Below are 27628 nucleotides of genomic sequence, written 5' to 3'. Positions count from 1 at the left end.
CCCACATTCCCGTGACCAGCAATTTTTGGCATGGTTTTTGTGTCTTCCAATGTGAAGACCGAAGCAAAATAATTGTTTAAGGTCTCAGCCATATCCACATTTCCCATTATTGAATCCCTCTTCTCATCTTCTCAGGAACCAACATTTACTTTAGTCACCCTTTTCCGTTTTAAATATCGGTAAAAGCTTTTACTATCTGTTTTTATGTTTTGCGCAAGTTTACTTTTGTAATCATTCTTTCCTTTCTTTATTGCTTTCTTAGTCATTCTTTGCGGTCGTTTAAAATTTTCCCAATCTTCTAGTTTCCCACTAACCTTGGCCACCTTATACGCATTGGTTTTTAATTTGATACTCTCCTTTATTTCCTTGGTTATCCACGGCTGGTTATCCCTTCTCTTACCGCCCTTCTTTTTCACTGGAATATATTTTTGTTGAGCACTATGAAAGAACTCCTTAAAAGTCCTCCACTGTTCCTCAATTGTGCCACCGTTTAGTCTGTGTTCCCAGTCTACTTTAGCCAGCTCTGCCCTCATCCCACTGTAGTCCCCTTTGTTTAAGCATAGCACGCTCGTTTCTGACACTACTTCCTCACCCTCAATCTGTATTACAAATTCAACCATACTGTGATCACTCATTCCGAGAGGATCTTTTACTAGGAGATCGTTTATTATTCCTGTCTCATTACACAGGACCAGATCTAAGATAGCTGGCTCCCTTGTAGGTTCTGTAACATACTGTTCTAAGAAACAATCCCGTATGCATTCTATGAATTCCTCCTCCAGGCTACCCCGTGCGATTTGATTTGACCAATCGATATGTAGGTTAAAATTCCCCATGATTACTGCCGTTCCTTTTTCACATGCCTCCATTATTCCCTTGATTATTGTCCGCCCCACCGTGAAGTTATTATTTGGGGGCCTATAAACTATGCCCACCAGTGACTTTTTCCCCTTACTATCTCTAATCTCCACCCACAATGATTCAACATTTTGTTCATTAGAGCCAATATCATCTCTCACAACTGCCCTGATATCATCCTTTATTAACAGAGCTACCCCACCTCCTTTTATTTTATTTTTTTTAATTCGTTGCCAATCTTTCCAATTCTTTGTCAAATCACAAACGCCAGAGGTCACTTTGCACACATCAAGGATCACTCTGCGCCAATGCTCTTAGCCAAAAGGCCTAGAGCCACTGCACCATTCCTGGAAGTACTGCAATACCAGGTTCGTGCCATGGAGGTGGATGGATCAGGCCCCCCACACACCTCCGTGGAGGTGGATGGGTCAAACCACCCCACCCACCTCCTATTTCCAAAAAGCATAGGATCCTTTTCCTTCTTGTCTATCCTTCCGAATTGTCAGATAACCCTGTATATTTAATTCCCAGTCTTGGCCACCCTGCAACCACGATTCTGTAATGGCCACCAAATCATACCCATTTGTAATGATTTGTGCCGTCAACTCATTTACTTTATTTCGAATGCTGTGTGCGTTTAGGTTGAGTGTTTTACTATTAGTTTTTAAACCATGATTTTTAATTTTGACCCCTCCTGCAGCCCCTTTATATTCATACATATTGTCCCTTCCTATCACCTTGTGGTTTACACTCACCCCAGTGCTACTCTGCTCTGTTGCCTCCTTCCTTTTGCATTCTTTCTTGGGGTCCTGTTCATCTGAGCTCTCACCCACTCTAACTAGCTCAGAGCCCTCTCCTGGGTTCCGAATACTCCTCGCATTGAGGCACCGAGCTTTCAGGCTTGCCTTTTTATTACACTTTGACCCTTTAGAATTTTGCTGTACAGTGGCACTTTTTGTTTTTTGCCTTGGGTTTCTCTGCCCTCCACTTTTACTGTTCTCCTTTCTGTCTTTTGCTTCTGTCTCCATTTTGTTTCCCTCTGTCTCCCTGCATTGGTTCCCATCCCCCTGCCATATTAGTTTAACTCCTCCCCAACAGCACTAGCAAATACTCCCCCGAGGATATTGGTTCCGGTCCTGCCTACGTGCAGACCGTCTGGTTTGTACTGGTCCCACCTCCCCCAGAACCGGTTCCAATGCCCCAGGAATTTGAATCCCTCCCTGCTGCACCATTGCTCAAGCCACGTATTCATCTGAGCTATCCTGCGATTCCTACTCTGACTAGCACGTGGCACTGGTAGCAATCCCGAGATTACTACTTTTGAGGTCCTACTTTTTACTTTAGCTCCTAGCTCCTTAAATTCGTCTCGTAGGACCTCATCCCGTTTTTTACCTATATTGTTGCTACCTATATGCACCACGGCAACTGTCTGTTCACCCTCCCTTTTCAGAATGTCCTGCACCTGTTCCTTGCTCCTTGATCCTTGCACCAGGGAGGCAACATACCATCCTGGAGTCTCAGTTGCGGCCGCAGAAACGCCTATCTATTCCCCTTACAATTGAATCCCCTATCACTATCGCTCTCCCACTCTTTCTCCTGCCCTCCTGTGCAGCAGAGCCCGCCATGGTGCCATGAACTTGGCTGCTGCTGCCCTCCCCTGATGAGTCATCCCCCTCAACAGTACTCAAAGCAGTGTATCTGTTTTGCAGGGGGATGATCGCAGGGGATCCCTACACTACCTTCCAGCACTGCTCTTCCTGTTGCTCTTCCATTCTCTATCTGGCTGTGTACCCTTTACCTGCAGTAAGACCAACTCACTAAACGTGCTATTCACATCATTCTCAGCATCGTGAATGCTCCAGAGTGAATCCACCCGCAGTTCCAGTGCCGCAATGCGGTCCATCAGGAGCTGGAGGTGGATACACTTCCCGCACATGTGGTCGTCAGGGACACCGGAGGCATCCCTGAGTTCCCACATGGTACAGGAGGAGCATAACACGTGTCCGAGCTCTCCTGCCATGACTTAACCCCAAGATTAACTTAATTTGGCAACAACAACACTAAATGTTACTTACTGATATAGAAAAGAAAAAGAAAAACTACTTACCAATCACCAGCCAATCACTTACCCCCTTGGCTGTGACGTCACCGTTCGATTTCTTTTTACTTTTTTGCCTTCTGTCCCTGCTGCAGCTGCACCGGTACGCCTCTCGCCGACCCCGGACTCGCGCTGCTCCGAGCTCCCGCCTCCGCAACCGACTGCTCGAACTGCCTGACTCCAGCTGGCCTTTATAGGCCTCTCGTCGACCCCTGACTCGCGCTGGGGAATGGGAACGTATGCAGGAGAGGGAAGTAAAATGGGGGCAGAAGCAAAAGATAGAAAGAAGAAAAGTAAAATTGGAGGGCAGAGAAATCCAAGGCAAAAATCAAAAAGGATTACATTACAGCAAAATTCTAAAGGGACAAAATGTGTTAAAAAGACAAGCCTGAAAGCTCTGTGCCTCAATGCGAGGAGTATTCATAATAAGGTGGACGAATTAACTGCGCAGGCAGCTATTAACGAATATAATACAATTGGCATTACGGAGACATGGCTCCGGGGTAACCAAGGCTGGGAACTCAACATCCAGGGGTATTCAATATTCAGGAAGGATAGACAGAAAGGAAAAGGAGGTGGGGTAGCGATGCTGGTTAAAGAGGAAATTAACGCAATAGTAAGGAAGGACATTAGCTTGGATGATGTGGAATCTGTATGGGTAGAGCTGCAGAATACCAAAGGGCAGAAAACGCTAGTGGGAGTTGTGTACAGACCACCAAACAGTAGTAGTGAGGTTGGGGACAGCATCAAACAAGAAATTAGGGTTGCATGCAATAAAGGTACAGCAGTTATCATGCGCGACTTTAATCTACATATAAATTAGGCTAACCAAACTGGTAGCAATACGGTGGAGGAGGATTTCCTGGAGTGTATTAGGGATGATTTTCTCGACCAATATGTCGAGGAACCAACTAGAGGGCTGGCCATCCTAGACTGGGTAATGTGTAATGAGAAAGGACTAATTAGCAATCTTGTTGTGTGAGGCCCCTTGGGGAAGAGTGACCATAATATGGTAGAATTCTTCATTAAGATGGAGAGTGACACAGTTAATTCAGAGACTAGGGTCCTGAACTTAAGGAAAGGTAACTTCGATGGTATGAGACCTGAATTGGCTAGAATAGACTGGCGAATGATACTTAAAGGGTTGACGGTGGATAGACAATGGCAGACATTTAAAGATCACATGGATGAACTTCAACAATTGTACATCCCGGTCTGGAGTAAAAATAAAACGGGAAAGGTGGCTCAACCGTGGCTAACAAGGGAAATTAGGGATAGTGTTAAATCCAAGGAAGAGGCATATAAATTGGCCAGAAAAAGCAGCAAACCTGAGGGCTGGGAGAAATTTAGAATTCACCAGAGAAGGACAAGGGGTTTAATTTGGAGGGGGAAAATAGAGTATGAGAGGAAGCTTGCTGGGAATATAAAAACTGACTGCAAAAGCTTCTATAGATATGTGAAGAGAAAACGATTAGTGAAGACAAACGTAGGTCCCTTGCAGTCAGAATCAGGTGAATTTATAATGGGAAACAAAGAAATGACAGACCAATTGAACAAATACTTTGGTTCTGTCTTCACGAAGGAAGACACAAATAACGTTCCGGAAATACTACGGGACCGAAGATCTAGTGAGAAGAAGGAACTGAAGGAAATCCTTATTAGTCAGGAAATTGTGTTAGGGAAATTGATGGGACTGAAGGGCGATAAATCCCCAGAGCCTGATAGTCTGCATCGCAGAATACATAAGGAAGCGGCCCTAGAAATAGTGGATGCATTGGTGATCATTTTCCAACAGTCAATCAACTCTGGATCAGTTCCTATGGACTGGAGGGTAGCCAATGCAGCACCACTTTTTAAAAAAGGAGGGAGAGAGAAAACAGGGATTATAGACCGGTTAGCCTGACATCGTAGTGGGGAAAATGTTGGAGTCAATTATTAAAGATGAAATAGCAGAGCATTTGGAAAGCAGTGACAGGATCAGTCCATCTTAGACTGGGTGTTGTGTAATGAGAGAGGATTAATTAGCAATCTCGTTGTGCGAGGCCCCTTGGGGAAGAGTGACCATAATATGGTGGAATTCTGCATTCGGATGGAGAATGAAACAGTTAATTCAGAGACCATGGTCCAGAACTAAAAGAAGGGTAACTTTGAAGGTATCAGGCGTGAATTGGCTAGGATAGATTGGCGAATGATACTGAAGGGGTTGACTGTGGATGGGCAATGGCAGACATTTAGAGACCGCATGGATGAACTACAACAATTGTACATTCCTGTCTGGCGTAAAAATAAAAAAGGGAAGGTGGCTCAACCGTGGCTATCAAGGGAAATCAGGGATAGCATTAAAGCCAAGGAAGTGGCATACAAATTGGCCAGAAATAGCAGCGAACCCGGGGACTGGGAGAAATTTAGAACTCAGCAGAGGAGGACAAAGGGTTTGATTAGGGCAGGGAAAATGGAGTACGAGAAGAAGCTTGCAGGGAACATTAAGACGGATTGCAAAAGTTTCTATAGATATGTAAAGAGAAAAAGGTTAGTAAAGACAAACGTAGGTCCCCTTCAGTCAGAATCAGGGGAAGTCATAACGGGGAACAAAGAAATGGCGGAACAATTGAACAAGTACTTTGGTTCGGTATTCACTGAGGAGGACACAAACAACCTTCCAGATATAAAAGGGGTCGGAGGGTCTAGTAAGGAGGAGGAACTGAGGGAAATCCTTATTAGTCGGGAAATTGTGTTGGGGAAATTGATGGGATTGAAGGCCGATAAATCCCCAGGGCCTGATGGACTGCATCCCAGAGTACTTAAGGAGGTGGCCTTGGAAATAGTGGATGCATTGACAGTCATTTTCCAACATTCCATTGACTCTGGATCAGTTCCTATGGAGTGGAGGGTAGCCACTGTAACCCCACTTTTTAAAAAAGGAGGGAGAGAGAAAACAGGGAATTATAGACCGGTCAGCCTGACATCGGTAGTGGCTAAAATGATGGAATCAATTATTAAGGATGTCATAGCAGTGCATTTGGAAAGAGGTAATATGATAGGTCCAAGTCAGCATGGATTTGTGAAAGGGAAATCATGCTTGACAAATCTTCTGGAATTTTTTGAGCATGTTTCCAGTAGAGTGGACAAGGGAGAACCAGTTGATGTGGTATATTTGGACTTTCAGAAGGCTTTCGACAAGGTCCCACACAAGAGATTAATGTGCAAAGTTAAAGCACATGGGATTGGGGGTAGTGTGCTGACGTGGATTGAGAACTGGTTGTCAGACAGGAAGCAAAGAGTAGGAGTAAATGGGGACTTTTCAGAATGGCAGGCAGTGACTAGTGGGGTACCGCAAGGTTCTGTGCTGGGGCCCCAGCTGTTTACACTGTATATTAATGATTTAGACGAGGGGATTAAATGTAGTATCTCCAAATTTGCGGATGACACTAAGTTGGGTGGCAGTGTGAGCTGCGAGGAGGATGCTATGAGGCTGCAGAGCGACTTGGATAGATTAGGTGAGTGGGCAAATGCATGGCAGATGAAGTATAATGTGGATAAATGTGAGGTTATCCACTTTGGTGGTAAAAACAGAGAGACAGACTATTATCTGAATGGTGACAGATTAGGAAAAGGGGAGGTGCAAAGAGACCTGGGTGTCATGGTACATCAGTCATTGAAGGTTGGCATGCAGGTACAGCAGGCGGTTAAGAAAGCAAATGGCATGTTGGCCTTCATAGCGAGGGGATTTGAGTACAGGGGCAGGGAGGTGTTGCTACAATTGTACAGGGCCTTGGTGAGGCCACACCTGGAGTATTGTGTACAGTTTTGGTCTCCTAACCTGAGGAAGGACATTCTTGCTATTGAGGGAGTGCAGCGAAGGTTCACCAGACTGATTCCCGGGATGGCGGGACTGACCTATCAAGAAAGACTGGATCAACTGGGCTTGTATTCACTGGAGTTCAGAAGAATGAGAGGGGACCTCATAGAAACGTTTAAAATTCTGACGGGGTTAGACAGGTTAGATGCAGGAAGAATGTTCCCAATGTTGGGGAAGTCCAGAACCAGGGGACACAGTCTAAGGATAAGGGGGAAGCCATTTAGGACCGAGATGTGGAGGAATTTCTTCACCCAGAGAGTGGTGAACCTGTGGAATTCTCTACCACAGAAAGTTGTTGAGGCCAATTCACTAAATATATTCAAAAGGGAGTTAGATGAAGTCCTTACTACTAGGGGAATCAAGGGGTATGGTGAGAAAGCAGGAATGGGGTACTGAAGTTGCATGTTCAGCCATGAACTCATTGAATGGCGGTGCAGGCTAGAAGGGCCGAATGGCCTACTCCTGCACCTATTTTCTATGTTTCTATGTTTCTTTTTGTTATTGTAGGTTGAAGGAGAAATGTTGGCCAGGACACAGGAAAATTCCCTGCTCTTCTTTGAATAGTGCTGTGAGATTTTTTGAGTCCACCTGAACAGGCAGATAGGGCCTCATCAAAAAGATGGCACATCTGACTGTGTCATACTCCCTCTGTGCTGTACTAACATGTCAGCCTAGAATACGCACTCAGGTCCATAGTGTCCATTTAGAAATAATTTTTATTTTAGTTTCAGTCCAGTCTCTGGGATCTCGGATTTTTGGCTGATTTTACCTGTGACCTTTAGACGAAAATTAGGCCTAATTGGTCTTTTGTTCCTAAATTGTCGTCATATTTTAGCTGTAGTCGGTAGGATGGCGGGAATACAATCAAAAATGTGGGCCAAACTCTTGGCATAACTCCAGCGGAATGCTCTGGAACTGGGCGGGGACCAGATATGCTGGGTCGCTGCCAACTCTAGGGGCCGAAATTCGGTAACGGTCGGTTTGGGGGCAGTAACCAAGGCGAGGCGGGACTTCCTGCACGCGACGTGGCAGTCACACCCCGGCCGCGAAATTGGGTTACCGTCCCCAAGAGGAAGTGGAGCGCAATGTCGGGCGCGGAACTGGGGCGATAAGCGCGGGAATTTTCCAGCGCTACGCTGGCGGGAAAACAGGGCCCTCTCCTTCTGCTAAATCTTCAATGAAAGACCGGACCGGTAAGTCGCCGATTTAAACAAAATGGCGGCACGCACCTCCCCTTTAATTTTTGCCCCGCTAGCGGAGTACGTTCCGGTTCACGACCCACAAAGCTGGCTCGAACATTTCCCGCAGCGGCCTCATGGGGCGCTACCCAATTTCCACTCCGGGCCAACGGGTCGCTGTGCACGGTGATGGTAACGTCATCATCACTGTGCATAGTGGCCCGGTTCGCTACCAGATTGCAACTCTGCTAACTCCCACGGGAGGCGATAGCGGCCCCAGGCTGTAAATCGTTTGTGCCCCGTTAGCACCCCCTAGGGGCGCTAACAGGAGGTGCAACTGATGCAAATTTCTCCCCCTGGGAGTTCTTGTTCGGTCATGTAAGGAGCCCGCCCCTCGCAATGATGTCATGTGGCGGTCCCTGGGGCAGGAATGCTATACACTGTGACTCCGCGCTTCCCCATCTAAGACTGGACTGGAGGCCAGTACACTGAGAGAGATGAGACATATGGCTTTCTGGAAGGGTGCAAGTGGGCCTCACTGGTGGGAGGTAGTGGAGAGAGGTGGAAGGGGCAGGGGGTACCCAATGGAATCCTGGGGGAGAGGGAGGGTGAGGATTAATCACGCCAGACAGAAGCACACCCACTAACCTGAAAACGCTGTTGGAAAACCTCAGTAAAGACGATCATAGAAATATAGAAACATAGAAAATAGGTGCAGGAGTAGGCCATTCGACCCTTCGAGCCTGCACCATCATTCAATAAGATCATGGCTGATCATTCCCTCAGTACCCCTTTCCTGCTTTCTCTCCATACCCCTTGATCCCCTTAGCCATAAGGGCCATATCTAACGCCCTCTTGAATATATCCAATGAACTGGCATCAACAACTCTCTGCGGCAGGGAATTCCATAGGTAAACAACTCTCTGAGTGAAGAAGTTTCTCCTCATCTCAGTCCTAAATGGCCTACCCCTTATCCTAAGACTATGTCCTCTGGTTTTGGACTTCCCCAACATCGGGAACATTCTTCCCGCATCTAACCTGTCCAGTCCTGTCAGAATCTTATACGTTTCGATGAGATCCACTCTCATCCATCTAAACTCCAGTGAATAAAGGCCCAGTTGATCCAGTCTCTCCTCATATGACAGTCCAGCCATCCCTAGAATCAGTCTGGTGAACCTTCACTGCACTCCCTCAATAGCAAGAACGTCCTTCCTCAGATTAGGAGACCAAAACTGAACACAATATTCCAGGTGAGGTCTCACTAAGGCCCTGTACAACTGCAGTAAGACCTCCCTGCTCCTTACTCAAATCCCCTAGCTATGAAGGCCAACATACCATTTGTCTTCTTCACCACCTGCTGTACCTGCATGCCAATTTTCAATGACTGATGAACCATGACACCCAGGTCTCATTGCACCTCCCTTTTTCCTAATCTGCTGCCATCCAAATAATATTCTGCCTTCGTGTTTTTGCCACCAAAGTGGATAACCTCACATTTATCCACATTATACTGCATCTGCCATGCATTTGCCCACTCACCTAACCTGTCCAAGTCACCCTGCAGCCTCTTCGCGTCCTCCTCACAGCTCACACCGCCACCCAGTTTAGTGTCATCTGCAAACTTGGAGATATTACTCTCAATTCCTTCATCTAAATCGTTAATGTATATTGTAAAGAGCTGGGGTCCTAGCACTGAGCCCTGCGGCACTCCACTAGTCACTGCCTGCCATTCTGAAAAGGACCCGTTTAACCCGACTCTCTGCTTCCTGTCTGCCAACCAGTTCTTTATCCACGTCAGTATATTACCCCCAATACCATGCGCTTTGATTTTGCACACCAATCTCTTGTGTGGGACCTTGTCAAAAGCCTTTTGAAAGTCCAAATACACCACATTCACTGGTTCTCCCTTGTCCACTCTGCTAGTTACATCCTCAAAAAATTCCAGAAGATTCGTCAAGCATGATTTCCCTTTCATAAATCCAGACTGACTTGGTCCGATCCTGTCATTGCTTTCATCCTTAATGATTGATTCCAACTTTTTCCCCACTACTGATGTTAGGCTAACCGGTCTATAATTACCCGTTTTCTCTCTCCCTCCATTTTTAAAAAGTGGTGTTACATTAGCTACCCTCCAGTCCATAGGAACTGATCCAGAGTCGATAGACTTTTGGAAAATGATCACCAATGCATCCATTATATCTAGAGCCACTTCCTTAAGTACTCTGGGATGCAGACTATCAGGCCCTAGGGATTTATCGGCCTTCAATCCCATCAATTTCACTAACACAATTTCCTGACTAATAAGGATATCCTATAGTTCCTCCTTCTCACTAGACCTACTGTCCCCTAGTACATTCGGAAGGTTATTTGTGTCTTCCTTCGTGAAGACAGAACCGAAGTATTTGTTCAATTGATCTGCCATTTCTTTGTTCCCTATTATAAATTCACCTGAATCCGACTGCAAGGGACCTACGTCTGTCTTCACTAATCTTTTTCTCTTCACATATTTATAGAAGCTTTTGCAGTCAATTTTTATGTTCCCTGCAAGCTTCCTCTCGTACTCTATTTCCCCCTCTTAATTAAACCCTTGGTGGTGATCGTGGTGTAACTACTGGGATTGCGGCCTGCGTATTTTTAGGACCGTAGTCTTTTTTTTCTACTTTCCACATTTTACCTTTGGCATTTTTAGGAATATTTTTCAAATTCATATTTAAGATATTCCCTAATTTTTGCTTCACTTCTTATAACTCACCAGGCCACATGGAATACTGAGACATTGACTTTTCATAAATGTTGTCATCATTTTAATCTAATGATAAAAATACAGTAATTTTGGTCAGGAACCTTATTTCTCCTAATTTTAGTTGACAAATCGAAGAATCATTTGTCTCCTATAGCCAAGAGTCAAGTGGTTGGCTATCAAACTACCAACAACATTTCTGTCGGCCAGCCACCAGGAGGCACATGGGAGCAGCCTTTAAAGATCCCACCTTCCATCCTCTTTGCTTTGCCTTACCCAGCCTAAGGCAGACAACTCAAACCTCTGTCGTTCTGCTCTCGGCTTCTTTCTGGGGAATGAAGAGTTTCCTTCCTTTTATTTTTATTATTTATTCTCGGGATGTAGGCCTCTCTGGCAAAGTTGACATTTATTACCCATCCCTAGTTGCCCCGAGTAGCTTGCTAGGTTGCGTCAACCATTGGAGTCACATTTAGGCCAGGCTGGGTAAGGGTGGCAGGTTTCCCTCCCTAAAGGACATTAATGAACCAGTTGGGTTTTCACGACAATCCGATAGCTTCATTGTCACTTTTTCTGACACCAACTTTTTATTGCCAGATCCTTTTTTAAAATGAATTCAAATTCTCAAACTGCCATGGTGGGATTTGAACTCACGTTGTCTGGATTACTACTCCAGTAACATAACCACTACACCAACATACCCATTTTTCTCTCTTTTATTTTCTTCTGTCCCTCTGCAGCTAACAGGTCGGGTGCCTGACCTATCTCCAGGCTTCTCCCTCTGATCCCCCCTGCTCGGCACCAAGTGATGACTGGGACAGCCCTGTGTGACTCTTCCCACCAACTCCGTTCAGCGTAGTTTAGGAGTAAAGAGACAGGGTGTGAGGGGAGAGTAAAAGTGATGATGATGGAGTTGGAGCCTGCAGCAATTACTCACAATGAGGGCTCTCCTAACGTCACTATGCACGTTTTTCCAACAGGTGAGAAGATGACTGAGGACGAGGTGGAGCAACTGATGGCTGGGCATGAAGATGCCAACGGATGCATCAACTATGAAGGCAAGTTATTAAAATCAACTGGGCTCCATGGCACAGTAGATAAAAGCAAAGGCCTTTGTGGTAAGCCATTCGGGCCAGGAAGTCCCCGGTTTGTACACCAGCAGTTTGTGTTGAGTTGAGATATAACATCTGGCCTCAACACTTCTAGGTGAAGGAGGTTTTCCATCCTGATTGCTATTTGGTGCATCCTGCTGGACAGTGTGTGCGTGTGTGGTTGTAGGTGATGACAGGATCAGGATCAGGCTTGGCTGTGATGTCCTTCCACAGTCGAATAGCCTGCTGACATGCCCTGTCTTGGTTCACATAAGGCTATCAGTGTATGGAAACATACCCAAGCACCAGTCAGCAACTTCAGGAAAGAAGGTGAGAAAACTGGAATCATTAGAAGTCTAGGTACAACATACTGAGTAGGCTGAGACATAGGACATTAACGGGCTTGCTTACGTAGATACTACTGAAATTATCATAGGTACACACAGATCTTTAGGAACAAGTTCCATTTTGATCATTATTCTTCGGGGTTTGGCTTGTACTGTCCTTTCATCTCTGGAACTTGGATTCAGCCCAGATTGCTGGAATGAAAGTTTCCTTTATCAGCTGACTATAAAGGCCCTACTTTAATTAATTTTCAAATTTCTGAATGAATGAGGCATATGGCAAAACAGCACAGATAATTCATTCTCCTTCAGAGACCAGCAGTGTGGAAAGTACCATTCAATTCAGACCAGTTCAGTCGGGCAGATTCTTTAGAGGCGAAATTGCCCTTTTTTTTAGCCCCATTTGCACCTCCGCGAGGGCATTTTCGCCCGAGGGTGAGTGGCAGTAGCGCCTCGATCGGAATTGCCCCGCTCATTTTGGGGGCGAGGTCCCGGTAGTGCTGCACCCCCAGATTTCCGTCCCGGGCCGGCGCGCACTCGGTGATGATGTCATCACCGTGCGCGTCAATCCCTCACCGCCCCACGCTGACCCTTTTGCACCCAGCGGGGGAAATTGTCCCAAGGGCCGCGAGTTTGGCGCGGGCCGATGTCTCGACTAGGCCGCTATCATGCAGCCCAGCACTTTTTTTCGCGTGACGGGCCATTGGCCCAGTCGAGATTACCCCTGGTGACCCAGTAGTGATCACCAAAGGGCCATGCAGAGTCCACAGAGGCCCTCCCCTTTAAATGAGGGGGAGGGGCGTTGTGTAGCGTCAATGCCACACTGACGCCTTGGGAGTGCCCCTCCATTAATGCACAATGCCCGAGACAGCGCTCTGCCTCATTTCAGGGACACTAAGCTGAATTCACCCACGGGGTGGTACTTTCGGTCTGGATGTAAAAGTCCTGGCCCCGGAAGGTTAATGCTACCAAACCGGTCGCGGGGCAATTTCAGCCCCAAAGGATCTTAATCTAACCTGCGCTGTACCTGACCTGGAACATAAGAATATAAGAACATAAGAAAAAGGAGCAGGAGTAGGCCATACGTCGCATCGAACCTGTACCGCCATTCAGTAAGATCATGACTGATCATCGATCACAACTCCACTTTCCTGCCCAATCTCCATATCCCTTGATTTCTTGAATATATTCAGAGATTCAACATTCACAGCCCACAGGAGCAGAGAATTCCAAAAAGTCACAATCCTCTGAGTGAAGAAATTACTCCTCATCTCTGTCTTAAATGGCCGCCCCTTTATCCTGAGACGATACATAAGAACATAAGAATTAGGAACAGGAGTAGGCCATCTAGCCCCTCGAGCCTGCTCCGCCATTCAACAAGATCATGGCTGATCTGGCTGTGGACTCAGCTCCACTTACCCGCCCGCTCCCCGTAACCCTTAATTCCCTTATTGGTTAAAAATCTATCTATCTGTGATTTGAATACATTCAATGAGCCAGCCTCAACTGCTTCCTTGGGCAGAGAATTCCACAGATTCACAACCCTCTGGGAGAAGAAATTCCTTCTCAAATCGGTTTTAAATTGGCTCCCCCGTATTTTGAGGCTGTGCCCCCTAGTTCTAGTCTCCCTGACCAGTGGAAACAATCTCTCTGCCTCTATCTTGTCTATCCCTTTCATTATTTTAAATGTTTCCATAAGATCACCCCTCATCCTTCTGAACTCCAACGAGTAAAGACCCAGTCTACTCAATCTATCATCATAAGGTAACCTCCTCATCTCCGGAATCAACCTTGTGAATCGTCTCTGTACCCCCTCCAAAGCTAGTATATCCTTCATTAAGAAAGGTGTCCAAAACTGCACGCAGTACTCCAGGTGCGATGTCCCCCAGTTCTAGACACTCCAGCCAGGGGAAACAACCTCTCAGCATCTACCCTGTCAATCCCCTTCAGAATCTTGTATGTTTCAATGAGATCACCTCTCATTCTTCTAAACTCCAGCGAGTGTAGGCCCACTCTACACAATCTTTCATCATAAGACAGCCCTCCCATCCCAAGAATCAATCTAGTAAACCTTCGTTGCACCGCCGTCAAGGCAAATATATTCTTCCTAAGATAAGGAGACCAATACATCCTCAAAAAAACTCTAATAAATTTGCCAAACACAATTTTCCTTTAATAAAACCATGTTGACTCTGCCTAATCATGTTATTATTTTCTAAGTGCCCTGATACCACTTCCTTATCAATGGATTCCAGTAGTTTCCCAATAACTGATGTCAGACTAACTGGCCTATAGTTCCCTGTTTTTTCCCTTCCTCCTTTCCTGAATAGCAGTGTTACATTTAGAAGGTACTCAGTGATGAATATTATATTCCCAGGAATTGCCTCTAATACCAGAACAGTATAAGTAATTTACTAAAATAGAGTCTGATCCAAACCAGAGTTGGTAGACTTAAAGCCTCGCTGATACTATGAACTGAAAGCTTCCTTTGCACTGCTCTATTAGAAAAAGAGAAAGAACCTGTATTTATAGAGGACTTTTCATGACCTCAGCGCTTTACTGCCAATGAAGTGCTTTTGAAGTATAGTCTCCTTGTAATGTAGGAAATATGACAGCCAATTTCCGCACAACAAGGTCCCACCAATAGCAACATGATAATGACCAAATAATCTGTTTTTTAGTGATGTTGGTTGAGGGATAAATATTGGCCAGGACACTGGGAAAAATCCCAGTGCTCTTCGAATTGTGCCATGGAATCTTTTACATCCACTTCATCCGAAACACAAAGCAGCATTCCCTTAGTACTGCACTGGAGTGTCAGCTTAAGTCTCTGGAGCCCAATACTATCCACCGGTCATCTTGGTTCCTCTGGAGCCCAATGCTACACTGGACACCTGGGTCCATCTGGAGCCCAATGTTAGCTACACTGGTCACCTGGGTCCCTCTGGAGGCCAATGCATTGGACACGTGGGTCCCTCTGGAGCTCAATGCTAGTATCATTGGACACCTGGGTCCCTCTGGAGTTCAATGCATTGGACACCTGGGTCCCTCTGGAGACCAATGCTAGTATCATTGGACACCTGGGTCCCTCTGGAGACCAATGCTAGTATCATTGGACACCTGGGTCCCTCTGGAGACCAATGCTAGTATCATTGGACACCTGGGTCCCTCTGGAGACCAATGCTAGTATCATTGGACACCTGGGTCCCTCTGGAGACCAATGTTAGTATCATTGGACACCTGGGTCCCTCTGGAGACCAATGCTAGTATCATTGGACACCTGGGTCCCTCTGGAGACCAATGCTAGTATCATTGGACACCTGGGTCCCTCTGGAGACCAATGCTAGTATCATTGGACACCTGGGTCCCTCTGGAGACCAATGCTAGTATCATTGGACACCTGGGTCCCTCTGGAGCCCAATGTTAGCTACACTGGTCACCTGGGTCCCTCTGGAGGCCAATGCATTGGACACGTGGGTCCCTCTGGAGGCCAATGCTAGCATCATTGGACACCTGGGTCACTCTGGAGGCCAATGGCCTTCCCAGTGAACTATATTCTATAGGCCTATTTACAACATTGAGACCCCAGCAGAATGGATACGAGTATCGATTATTGGGAACCAAAGAGTTGATAAATGCTGTAATCTCACCTCATATACAAGCTAAGTCTTCTACTTTTAAGGTTATCAAAGAATTAATCTTCTTCTTTGTTATTTCACAGCTTTTGTAAAGCACATCATGGCTGGCTGAAGAATGGAAGTGATTGGTGAGCATGTTTCCTTGCTGAGAAGACTGGTTTATAATTATTAAAGTGTTTGCTGTTGAGGTTACCTATTAATCAAGTTTGGCAACTCGTGTCACAGGATTTGGGGTTAAATGTTACTGGGGTTTCCCTATCGTTGGAGTCTTCCAGTGAGTTTGTACGGTGTGGAGCTTCCACCTACTCTAAGCAAGGCAAGGAAGAAGTGGGGCTGGGGATTCCCAACACTGGACATTCCCCACTCCCAAGGGACCAACCATTTCTTGAGCGATAGTACACCTGTTCCAGGGTGCCAAATGGTGGAAGTGGGCCCCATCTGCTCACCCCTCACCTCCATGAAAAGAAAAAGGAATTTAATTTTAAATTATTTAAATTCAACCCATTTACAAATTCTGCCACTGGTTTGCAGCTTCTTGGTCAAGCAGGTGCCCAAAATGTGTGGGTTCTCACTGAGAGTATTTAAATTAAGGAAATCCCCCTGACCTCTGATAGAGTTAGAGGCAAAGGCCCTGGGCAGACATATCCCAGAATGTTTGCAAGGATACGACCACCCCTTGTGCATTTTTTCCACATTCTATTTGTCTCTCACTGCTCTGAAGAATATCTTCCTGGACATCACAATGAGTCCAGCGCACCAGATGGCCAGGCTCCCAAACCAACACTACTCTGGCCTGGTGAGAATTCTCCCAAACCAACACTACTCTGGCCTGGTGAGAATTCTCCCAAACCAACACTACTCTGGCCTGGTGAGAATTCTCCCAAACCAACACTACTCTGGCCTGGTGAGAATTCTCCCAAACCAACACTACTCTGGCCTGGTGAGAATTCTCCCAAACCAACACTACTCTGGCCTGGTGAGAATTCTCCCAAACCAACACTACTCTGGCCTGGTTGTAAGGAGGTAAGTGAGGTTGACTTTCACTTCATGAAGGGACAGACCCCTCTCCGCAGCAATGTGATGAGACTGGGTTATTGGTGGTGCTGAGGGAGGGGTCATGAAGACAACTCCACATCTCACCGATCCACATCTTTGCTTCAATGCACTGCCATACTTGGGGAATGAGAGGAAATTAATAATTGAGTTATACCAGATCCTCAATAGCCTTATACCAACCATCACAGGCAGAGGTTTAAAAACTTGATGGCTGACCCCATCTACAAGCTAACTAATATCTCACAGTGAAGAAGGAAAAAAATGATACTAGCTGGTGTAGCAGTGAGCCATACAAATCAGGAAAATCTCATGTCCAATCTCCAATCTGTGTTGAGCTAGCTGATTTCAGCCAAGACAACATTTAAAACTCTGTCTCCCTGGGCTGGGGGAGGGAAAATCTGTAAGGGTTCCCGCTCCAAATCAATAAGTGCGTGTGTGGATGTCAGGTGACAACAGGATTGGGATTGGCTCGATGCTCTCCGCATTTATTGCCCATCCCTAGTTGCCCCTGGGAAGGTAGTGATGGGCCTTCTTGTACCACAGGGCTTTGATACAACTGAGTGGCTTGATTGGTCACATTGGTGTGGACTGGAGTTACATATAGGCCAGACTGCATAAGGACAGCAGGCTTCATTCCCTAAAGGACATTAGTGAACCAGTTGGGTTTTTATGATAAAACAACAGCTTCATGGTCACTTTTACTGATACCAGCTTCTTATGTCCAATTATTTAAAAACTGAATTCAAATTCTCAAACTCCCACGGTAGGATTTGAAGTTACATTCATCTGGATTACTAGTCCAGTAACATAATAGCTATACTACTTTACCCGCAATTTGCGGTGTGGCACCAGAAAATTTTCCAGGAAACTGGCATAAATACTCAATTAGTTAATACTCATCCTTCAGGGAAGGAAACCTGCTGTCCTTATCTGGTCTGACTTACTCATCACTCCAGTCTCACACAAATTGGTTGACTCTTAGTGGCATCTGAAGTGGCTTATCAAGCTGCCTATTTGTAAAAGCAATCGCTGGATGAAGGTCCACAGCCACCTTTTACGGGCAATAAGGGATGAGCATTAATGCTCCACATCCTGAGAACAAATGTTTAAAACTTGAGTAGTAAACTTATCGGACAACAGAGAATAAGAGGCATCTACATTCAGGACAAAGCAGTCTGCTACATCGGTACCCCATCTGCTGCTTTAAACATCCACTCCCTCCACCATCGGTGAACCGTGGCTGCAGTATGCACTATCTACAGGATGTACTACAACAATTTGCCAAGGCTTCTTCAACAACTAGATAGTTCGCCAACTAGAAGAACCAGGGTAGCAGGTGCATGGGAACACCATCACCTACAAGTTCCAAGCCATATACCATTATGACTTGGACATCTATAGTTCCTTCATCATTGCTGGGTCAAATTCCTGGAACTCCCAACCTACTAGCAGTGTGGGAGCACCTTCACCACATGAACTACAGCAGTTCAAGAAGATGGGTCACCACCACCTTGTCAAGGGCAACTAGGGATGGGCAATAAATGGCGGTTGCCAAAGACACCCACATCCTAAGAATGAATTTTTAAAAAGATCATCCAAATAGAGAACCTGACTCTTCAACTACGTGACAATCATCACTGAAATGCAAAGTATTTATTGTATGTGAAGCATTTTGAGATGTATCTGAAGAAATGTACTAAGGTGATAGCTGTATCGAGGCATCTTATTTCCTTTTCTTCGGTTTTAATTTGTTCCCTTTGACTTTCTTTTCTTTATAACTCCAACTTTTTGTTAGTTTTCTTTTTTCAGGACTTCTCCAGACTTACGTTGAATCCCTCCCTTTCAACTGACAGGACATTCACCCAGTGAACGCATTCCCCCTTACAGCCCCGATGATCTGAAACAGCCCTTAAATCCCACAGAATGTTTATATTTGTAAAATGTCCTGTTATCTGTGACCTTTCTGTAATCCTGTCAGTAACTAACGTCAAGGATTTCCCTGTAATGGCCCAAATGTAATTATTTTCTGTGTAATAAAATTAACCTTTCAAAAGGTTTAAGTTAACCTTGTGTTGCACTCTTTCATGGTTTTTACAATTTCTATCCTGAGATCACAAGATAATTACAGAGGGGGAAGGTGATTTGATCCATTTTAATTCATCCCATTGTAGCATCCAGTTGTTCCTTAATTGTTCCACTTTTAGAGTGGAAGCTAGTCTTCCTCAATTTCGAGGGACAGTCTATAATGATGATGAAATAATTCCAGGGTTCTTGCCCCCTCTACTTCATCTGGAAATTTGTTCAACATGTTGATCAGTCTTTCAGCTCACATTTTTACCGATCAAGGATCTAATTCCACACTTTCCAGTCTGTATAGGGTTAGTTACTCACTGGCTAACTTTTAGAGTGGAATTTGCTTACAGGGTAATTTTTAATGCACAGAATCATACCTTTCAGCCAAGTCCCAGAGTCCTCCATCACTATCCCTGAGTATTTCCTGTCTCACCAGCAGGACAGACCCACCAGAGGGGGCGGCACAGTGGAATAGTCAGGAGGGAGTGGCCTTGGGCGTCCTCAGCATTGACTCCGGACCCCATGAAGTCTCATGACATCAGGTCAAACTGGGCAAGGAAACCTCCTGCTGATTATCACCTACCGCCCTCCCTCAGCTGATGAATCAATACTCCTCCATGTTGAACACCATTTGGAAGAAGCACTGAGGGTAGCAAGGGCACAGAATGTACTCTGGGTGGGGGACTTCAATGTCTATCACCAAGAGTGGCTCGGTAGCACCACTACTGATTGAGATGGCCGAGTCATGAAGGACAAAGCTAGCAAATTGGGCCTGCAACTGTTGGTGAGAGAAACAATGTGAGGGAAAAACCTACTTGACCTCGTCCTCATCAAACTTCGTGTTGCAGATGCATCTGTCCACTATAGTATTAGTAGGAGTGACCTTGTGGAGATGAAGTCCCGTCTTCACACTGAGGGCACCCTCCATCGTGTTATGTGGCACTAGCACCGTGCTAAATGGAATAACAACAGTAACAATGTATTTATATAGCACATTTATCGTAGTAAAACATCTCAAGGAGCTTCACAGGAGTGTTAGAAGACAAAAATTGACACTGAGCTACATAAGGAGCAATTAGGACAGATGACCATAAGCTTGGTCAAAAATGTAGGTTTTAACAAGCGTCTTAAAGGAGGAAAGAGAAGTAGAGGGGCGGAGAGGTTTAGGGAGGGAATTCCAGAGCTTGGGGCCGAGGCAACAGAAGGCATGGCCATCAATTGTTGAGCAGTTATCATCAGGGATGCTCAAGAGGACAGAATTAGAGGAGAGCAGAAATCTCGGGGGGGTTGTGGGCTGGAAGAGATTACAGAGATAGGGAGGGGCAAGGCCACGGAGGGACTTGAAAACAAGGATAAAAATGTTGAAATTGAGGCATTGCTTAACCGGGAGCCAATTTAGGACAGCAAGCACAATGATGATGTGTGAACGGGACTTGGTGCGAGTTATGACATGGGCAGCCAAATTTTGGATGACCTCAAGTTTACGTAGGGTAGAATGTGGGAGGCTTGCCAGGAATGCACCAGAATAGTCAAGTCTAGCGGTAACAAAGGCATGAATGAGGGTTTCAGCAGCAGGTGAGCTGAAGCAGAGTCGGAGACAGGGGACTCAGAACAGATCTAGCAGCTCAGAATTGGGCATCATGAGGCGCTGTGGGACATCAGCAGCAGCACAATTGTATTCCACCACAATCTATCCATGTCATGACCCAACATATCCCTCCCTCTCCCATTGGCATCAAGCCAGGGGACCAACCCTGGTTCAAGGAGGAGAGCAAAGCAGGAGCAGCACCAGGCGTACCTAAAAATGAAGTGCGAACCTGGTGAAGCTACAATACATGCATGCTAAACAGTGCAAACAGCATGCTATAGACAGAGCTAAGCGATCCTTCAATCAACGGATCAGATCAACGCTATGCAGTCCTGCCACATCCAGTCATGAATGGACAATTAAACAGCTAATGGGTGCAGGTGGTTCTGTGAAGATCCCCATCCTCAATGATGGCGGAGCCCAGCACGCAAAAGACAAGGCTGAAGCGTTCGCAACCCTCTTCAGCCATAAGTGGCATGGACTGGTTGGGCCGAATGGCCTGTTTCTGTACCATATATCATATATACTATGTAAAAGTGCCGAGTGAATGATCCATCTCGGCTTCCTGAGGTCCCCACCATCATAGAAGGTAGTCTTCAGCCAATTCAATTCACTCCACACGATATCAAGAAAAAGCTGAGCGCACTAGATACAGCCAAGACTATGGGCCCCGACAAAATCCCAGCTGCCGTGCTGAACATTTGTGCTCCAGAACTAGCCATGCCTCTAGCCAAATTGTTCCAGTACAGCTACAACACTGGCATCTACTGACAATGTGGAAAATTGCCCAGGTCTGTCCTGTCCACAAAAAGCATGACAAATCCAATCCAGCCAATTAGCGACCCATCAGTTTGCTCTCAATCATCAGCAAAGTGATAGAAGGTGTCATCGACAGTGCTCAGTTTGTGCTCCACCAGGGCCTCTTGGCTCCACACCTCATTGCATGGTCTAAACTCCATTGACTTCAATTTTTCTAGAGTAGTCACTCTCACCTCATCTCTGGAATTCAGCTCTTTTGTCCTCTGAAGTTGGCAATTAGGGATGAGCAATAAATGTTGGCCTTGCCAGCGATGCCCACATCCTGTGAACAAATTTTTAAAAACAGGCCATTCGGCCCAACCAGTCCATGCCGTGTTTATGCTCCACTCGAGCTTCCTTCCGTCTTGCCTCACCTAACTCTATCTGCATAACCCTCTATTCCCTTCTCCCTCATATGCTTATCTAACCGCCCCCTAAATGCATCCATATTATTTGCTTCAACCACTCCCTGTGGCTAGTTCCACATTCTCACCACTCTTTGGGTAAATAAGTTTCTTCTGAATTCACTGTTTGATTTCTTGGTGACTATCTTATATTGACAGCCTCTAGTTATGCTCTTCCCCACAAGTGGAAATATTCTCTCTATCTACTCTATCAAAAACCTCTTGTAATTTTAAAGATCTCTATTAGGTCACTTCTCAGTCTTCTCTTTTCAAGAGAAAAGTGACCCAGCCTGTTCATCCTTTCCTGACAGATATACCCTCGCATTTCTGGTGTCATCCTTGTAAATCTTCTCTGCACCCTCTCCAGTGCCTCTATATCGTTTTTATAATATGGTGACCAGAAATGCACACAGTACTCTAAGTGTGGTCTAACCAAGATTCGATACAGGTTTAACATAACTTCCCTACTTTTCAATTCTACTTTAGTGGCTGTAAAGTGTTTTGGACATCCTGAGGTTGTGAACAACAACAACAACTTATATTTATATAGCGCCTTTAAGTAAAACGACCCAAGACGCTTCACAGGAGTATTATGAGATTAAAAATGTAACACTGAGCCACATGAGGAGATTAGGGCAGGCGACCAAAAGCTTGGTCATAGAGGTCCAAAGAGTGTCTTGAGGGAGGAAAGAGAGGTAGAGAGGTGGAAGGGTTAGGCAGGGAGTTCCAGAGCTTAGGACCTAGGCAACAGAAGGCACAGCCACCAATGGTTGAGCGATTATAATCAGGGATGCTCAAGAGGACAAAATTAGAGGAGCACTGACATTTTGGGGGCACTATATTAATGCAAGTCTTTCTTTCTTATTTCTAGTGTGACTAACTGAATGAAAACAGAAAGGAAACAATGCCTCAAAATATTTCTACAAATCTTACTGTGGGTCACTAGCAGCTCTGGATGGCCATTTTATATGGGTGGGTAGGTGACTGAGTGCTCTACACATGTAGATGCTGGGAAAATGAGGGCATCGAAACATCAGGGGCAAATTTTAATGTATTAAATGCAGATTATCAAGTGCTTCAGGTGTCAGTACAAAACCCCCTGGAAGATTGGTTTGGGCGCCAAAAGGGTGGAAATCTCGGTTAATGGAGCCCCACACCATTTTTCAAATCAGTTATACCCACTTTAAGTTGATTAATCAGGTGAAACTGATTTATAAATCTACACATACAATAAAATCCGTCCAGGTGTCAGCTGTGGCTCGATGGTAACACTGTTGCCTGAGTCAGAAGGCAGTGGGAGCAGTTAGCTGGCCAAGGTCAATGCCAGCAGTCTTGCCCTGAAGATATGGGTGCAATGTCGAAAGAAGTTCAATGACCTCACACGAGAGGTCAAGGTCAGTGAATGCATCGACAAATGCCGTCTCCTACCAACTGCACCACTAGCCTCACACACTGCTCAATGCATCAGACCCTCATCTCTCACCTACCAACAATCTCTAGCAATGACGATTCACCTCACAATCATTGCTTCACCTCATCCTCACACACTTAGCACTGCTGCAAGTCTTACATCCACATCTCACATCTTTCACACACTGCCAGCTGTTCAACCATGACAGGCACGTCACCCAAGCACATTGCACCACACTCACTGACGCACTTTCCTCTCTCTTGCAGGGCATGGTGGCTCATAATCGCAGGCAGCAGCAGCTAACCGGCGGGGACAGACAACTATTTTAAGTTGAAACCATAAATCAAGTGCCCCCTAAAACTGACACATTAAACAAATTAAACTTTTGACAGTAAACTTAATTCAAATTCAAATTTGGTTACCGGAGGTGATGACATCCCAGTCTCTCCGGTGCCCGCCATGGAAGGCCATGAGCGTACTGGTGGACACCGCATGCTCCATCTCCAGGGACACCTTGGCTCGAATGTAAGAGCGGAAGAGAGGCAGGCAGTTGGGCTGAATGACCCCCTCTACCGCCCGCTGCCTGGACCGGTTAATGGCCACTTTGGCCATGCCCAGGAGCAGGCCCACGAGGAGGCCTCTGGCGGGGACAGACAAGCCTTATCCAGCTGCAGGAGAAGGTGTTCGACATTATTGGAGGGGCCGTCACTGAGGCCATGGCGAGCGGTGAGGCTGAAAGCATTGAAGATGATAGTATGCTAATACCTAATCCTCCTTCTCACATCCCACTTCCCACTCATCCCATATTCTCTTCTCACTTACAAGCTGCTGATGGTCTAAGCTGTCACATCTTGCTTTCCCACTCCCCTCACCACAACCCTAAATTTGTGTCTTTCTCCTTTCAGATACCCAAGAACTTTCAAAATTTGCAGATGACACAAAACTTGAAAGTATAGTGAACAGTGAGGAGGAGAGTGATAGACTTCAGGAAGACATAGACAGCCTGGTGAAATAGGTGGACACGTGGCAGATGAAATTTAACACAGAAAATTGTGAAGTAATGCATTTTGGTAGAAAGAATGAGGTACAATCCTGAAGGGGGAGCACAAACAGAGAGACCTGGGGGTATATGTGAACAAATCATTGAAGGTGGCAGGACAGGTTGAGAAAGTGGTTAAAAAGGCTTATGGGATCCTGGGCTTCATAAATCGAGGTACAGGGGCTGACTTTGGTGGCCGCCCATTTCTCGGTGGCCACCGGGCAGGAGGTCCATTTTTGGCCCGATTTCGTCACCGTTGTGTGGGCGGCAGCGGGAGCGGCAGTCGGCGGGCAGGAACGGGTGGGAGCGGGAGTAGGCGGGAGCGGGACTCAGCGGGAGTGGGCGGGAGCGGGAGCGGGCGGGAGCGGGACTCAGCAGGAGTGGGCGGGAGCGGCAGTCAACTGGCAGGAACGGGTGGGAGCGGGACTCAGCGGGAGTAGGCGGGAGCGGGAGTGGGCGGGAGTGGGAGTGGGCGGGAGCGGGAGTGGGCGGGAGTGGGCGGGAGCGGGACTCGGCGGGAGTGGGCGGGAGCGGGACTCAGCGGCAAACATCATTCAAGTGCGTCAGGTGGAGGCCTCTCCACTCGGATATTTTCGGAGGGCCTCCACTGCGCATGATTTTGGCGTTTTTTTTTGTAGTTTTGTTGATGGGATCTGTAGTCCTTTGTGGTCCATGTAGGCTAAGTGAGGAAGTGCTCATGGTCATAAAAGGAGAGCACTTAATTGCACCTGAGCGAGGAGAGAGAGGAGAGAGGAGAAAGGAGAGAGAAGAGACTTGGAGATTAGAGAGCAGAAGTGGCATTGGAGAGGGGGGCAGTCTCCTTCAATTTATATCCAGACTCTTGAGCAGCCAGTCCTCTCATCACAGAGGATGAGTGGCAGAAATCGTCAATGAAGACTGGCAAAACCAGACCCAGAGCTCCGTGATTCAATGAGCAGGAGTTGGAGGAGCTAGTGACAGAGGTGGAGCGCAGGTATAGCGAACTCACCCAGGATGGGCGTGGCAAGCCTTCACCAGCCCAATACCCACATCTTTGGATGGACATAGGTCAGAGGTCAGTGCAATGGGCAACGTGGAGCAGGATGGGGACCAATGCCACAAACGTTGGAACGATTTGGTGGCTGCAGCTAAAGGGAACACAAATTTATTCGCCCCCTCCTGTCCAAGGCCAAAAAGGTTGTGCGCCAGATGTGTGTGTCTGTGGGAGTGTGTGTGGGGGGCATGAACAAAGGGGGTAAAGGCTACAACGTTTCTTTGTGCAGGGAAAACAAGTAGCCAAACAAGCAAGCCTGAGTGCGACCGGAAGCGGCCCAGAAGATGTGGTCCAATTCACCAGGCTGGAGGAGCGTGGGTTGGCAGTGGTGGGGTATCGCCACATTCCAACCACAAAAGCTTCTGCAGATCTGGTGCTACCGCAAGGTAAGGCTACACTCATCTCTGGTGTCAGCAACGGTCATGGCATGAAAGGACATGCAATGTTAAGGCACTCGTGGTTGAATGCACACTTTGTCGCCCATTATTGGTGTGGACATGTAGGGATGGAACTCCTTTCTGGCATAATGTGAGATGGAACGGCTCACATCTCATTTTCATCATCACCACCAACCGCGCCCCCACCCCCCCCCCCCACAGACTGAAATGTTGTCCTCTACTTACAGATGCTGAGTCGTACACCACGGATCTGGAGAGACCATCGACCTCTGGCCTTTACACAAGGGCACACCGCAGCATCTCCCACCCCGACGTTCCCCACACCTGAGGACAATGGATCCTTCATGCACCCCCAGCCCACATCACCCATGTCCACCGCTCCCACCTCCGCCACCCAGGGCCAGGAAGAACAGGAGAGAGAGGAGGGAGAAGGGCCCCTATTTGCGCCCCTTCACCTGGAGGAGCCGGAAGCGGCTGACATCAGCCTCCTGCCAAGTCAGCCAAGTGTCCGCAGAACCTCGGCATCAGGCTCAGATTTCCTGAGGTTTTCAACAGATTCCACTCAAGCAAGCTCAAGCAAGCACAGAGTCCGTGGCTCAAACGGAAGCAAGGTCCCAGCACCCAGCAGCATCGAGCAACCACCTGCGGATGCAGGACTGCTCGCTCTATTGAGCCAAATGGTGCAGTTATCAACCACCAATGTGGAGGTAGGTCATGAGATGCTGCAGTCCATGGCTGGGATAGCTGGCAGCATCACCACATTCACCCAGCATGATCAAAGGATGGAGCACCTCCTCATAGTGTTGGAGCGTACAACAGAAAGCGTTGAGGCCATGAGGCAGGAGATGACTTCTGCACACCTGCTGCAAGCTCCCGACCCCACACCCTGAAGGCAGACAGATGCAGAGGAGCAGGAGATCCCGGTGCCTTCGGTCCTGCGCCCTACGTTCTCACCGATACGCACACATCTGCGCACATCCCGCTGCCCTCCTGCACAACCTCCTCAACCAGAGGCAGTGAGGGGCAGGGGAGGGCCACTCTGTCATGTAAGCGTGGGGAGGAAGAGGAAAACGGGCATCGCTGCAAGGGGGGGGGGAAAGAGAGGTGGTGGTGCCGGGGAGAGGGGTGGGTGTTGCTTCCTCGTGTAAATGTCTGTATATGTCATAATGTTATGTAACATTTATCATTGTGCACTTGTAAATACACTCACATTGTTGACCCTCTGTTTGTGCGGGTGTAATTTTAACGCCATGTGTGGTGCGTTGCACGAAACACACATTTGTCCCTCAGGTCATCTGCTTCATCAAGAATATCTTCCCATCCAGTGTATTCCAAGCACGAAAAAGTTCCGCAACATTTCCCCCAAAAATCCAGCAAATACGCACGGTCCCGCAAGGTGTCTTAGGTCGGCGACATAGCTCGCCATGTCCTGGCCCTTGGAGCAATGGTGCGTATAAAAGCGATACCTGGCCATTAAGATGCTCGCCTTCGGCTTGAGATGTTCCCGAACCAGCGTGCACAACTCTGCATATGTTTTTTCCGTTGGTTTCGTCGGTGCTAGCAGATTTTTGATGAGGCCATATATCGTAGACCCACAAACGGTGAGGAGAATCGGCCTGCGCTTGACCGCTTTACTGTCCTCATCCAGCTTGTTGGCCACGAAGTACTGGTCAAGACGCTCATCAAGCCATCGCAAGACGACAATGATTGCAGGAAGCAGGATGCCATTCAATTACTCTAGTTTACCAAGTTGCAGGGCAGACCTTAAGGCTTGCACTTCAACCCTCTTTTTTGCGAGGCCAAACATGGAGGAATGCCACCCCCTGAGATGACATGGTTGTGTAAGACTTGCCACCAGAGGGCACACTTGTTGGAGACCCAAGGGTCACCTGCACACCTCGTGCAATCAAGTATAAAAGATTTGTCTGCCATGCTGCTTTGGCACTCTGGAGTTTTATTAAAGAGACTAAGGTCACATCAGTTTGAGCTTACAGTATACAGTCTTGGAGTTATTCTGAACATAAC

The 27628-nt window shown here is 46.8% G+C and overlaps 1 protein-coding gene across 2 annotated transcripts in view; it reads left to right on the top strand.

Moving 5' to 3' along the window:
- Positions 1 to 18924, top strand: part of LOC139276705 (myosin light chain 4-like) — a 62135-nt gene extending 43211 nt beyond the window's left edge. The window contains exons 5-7 of one of the 2 annotated variants that reach the window (XM_070894692.1): positions 11711 to 11788; positions 15887 to 15931; positions 18669 to 18924. In XM_070894692.1, coding sequence (XP_070750793.1) covers positions 11711 to 11788; positions 15887 to 15915 — 107 coding nt within the window. In that variant the 3' untranslated portion in view covers positions 15916 to 15931; positions 18669 to 18924. Of the gene's footprint in view, positions 1 to 11710; positions 11789 to 15886; positions 15932 to 18654 lie in introns of both variants that reach the window. The other variant, XM_070894683.1, reaches the window with a different exon arrangement.
- The last annotated feature ends 8704 nt before the right edge of the window (positions 18925 to 27628 follow it).

The sequence above is a fragment of the Pristiophorus japonicus genome, chromosome 1 (genome assembly GCF_044704955.1).
Source record: "Pristiophorus japonicus isolate sPriJap1 chromosome 1, sPriJap1.hap1, whole genome shotgun sequence".
NCBI classification, from domain to species: Eukaryota; Metazoa; Chordata; class Chondrichthyes; family Pristiophoridae; genus Pristiophorus; species Pristiophorus japonicus.
Note: the sequence above shows the minus strand (reverse complement) of the source record. Positions and strands in the feature narration are given on the sequence as shown.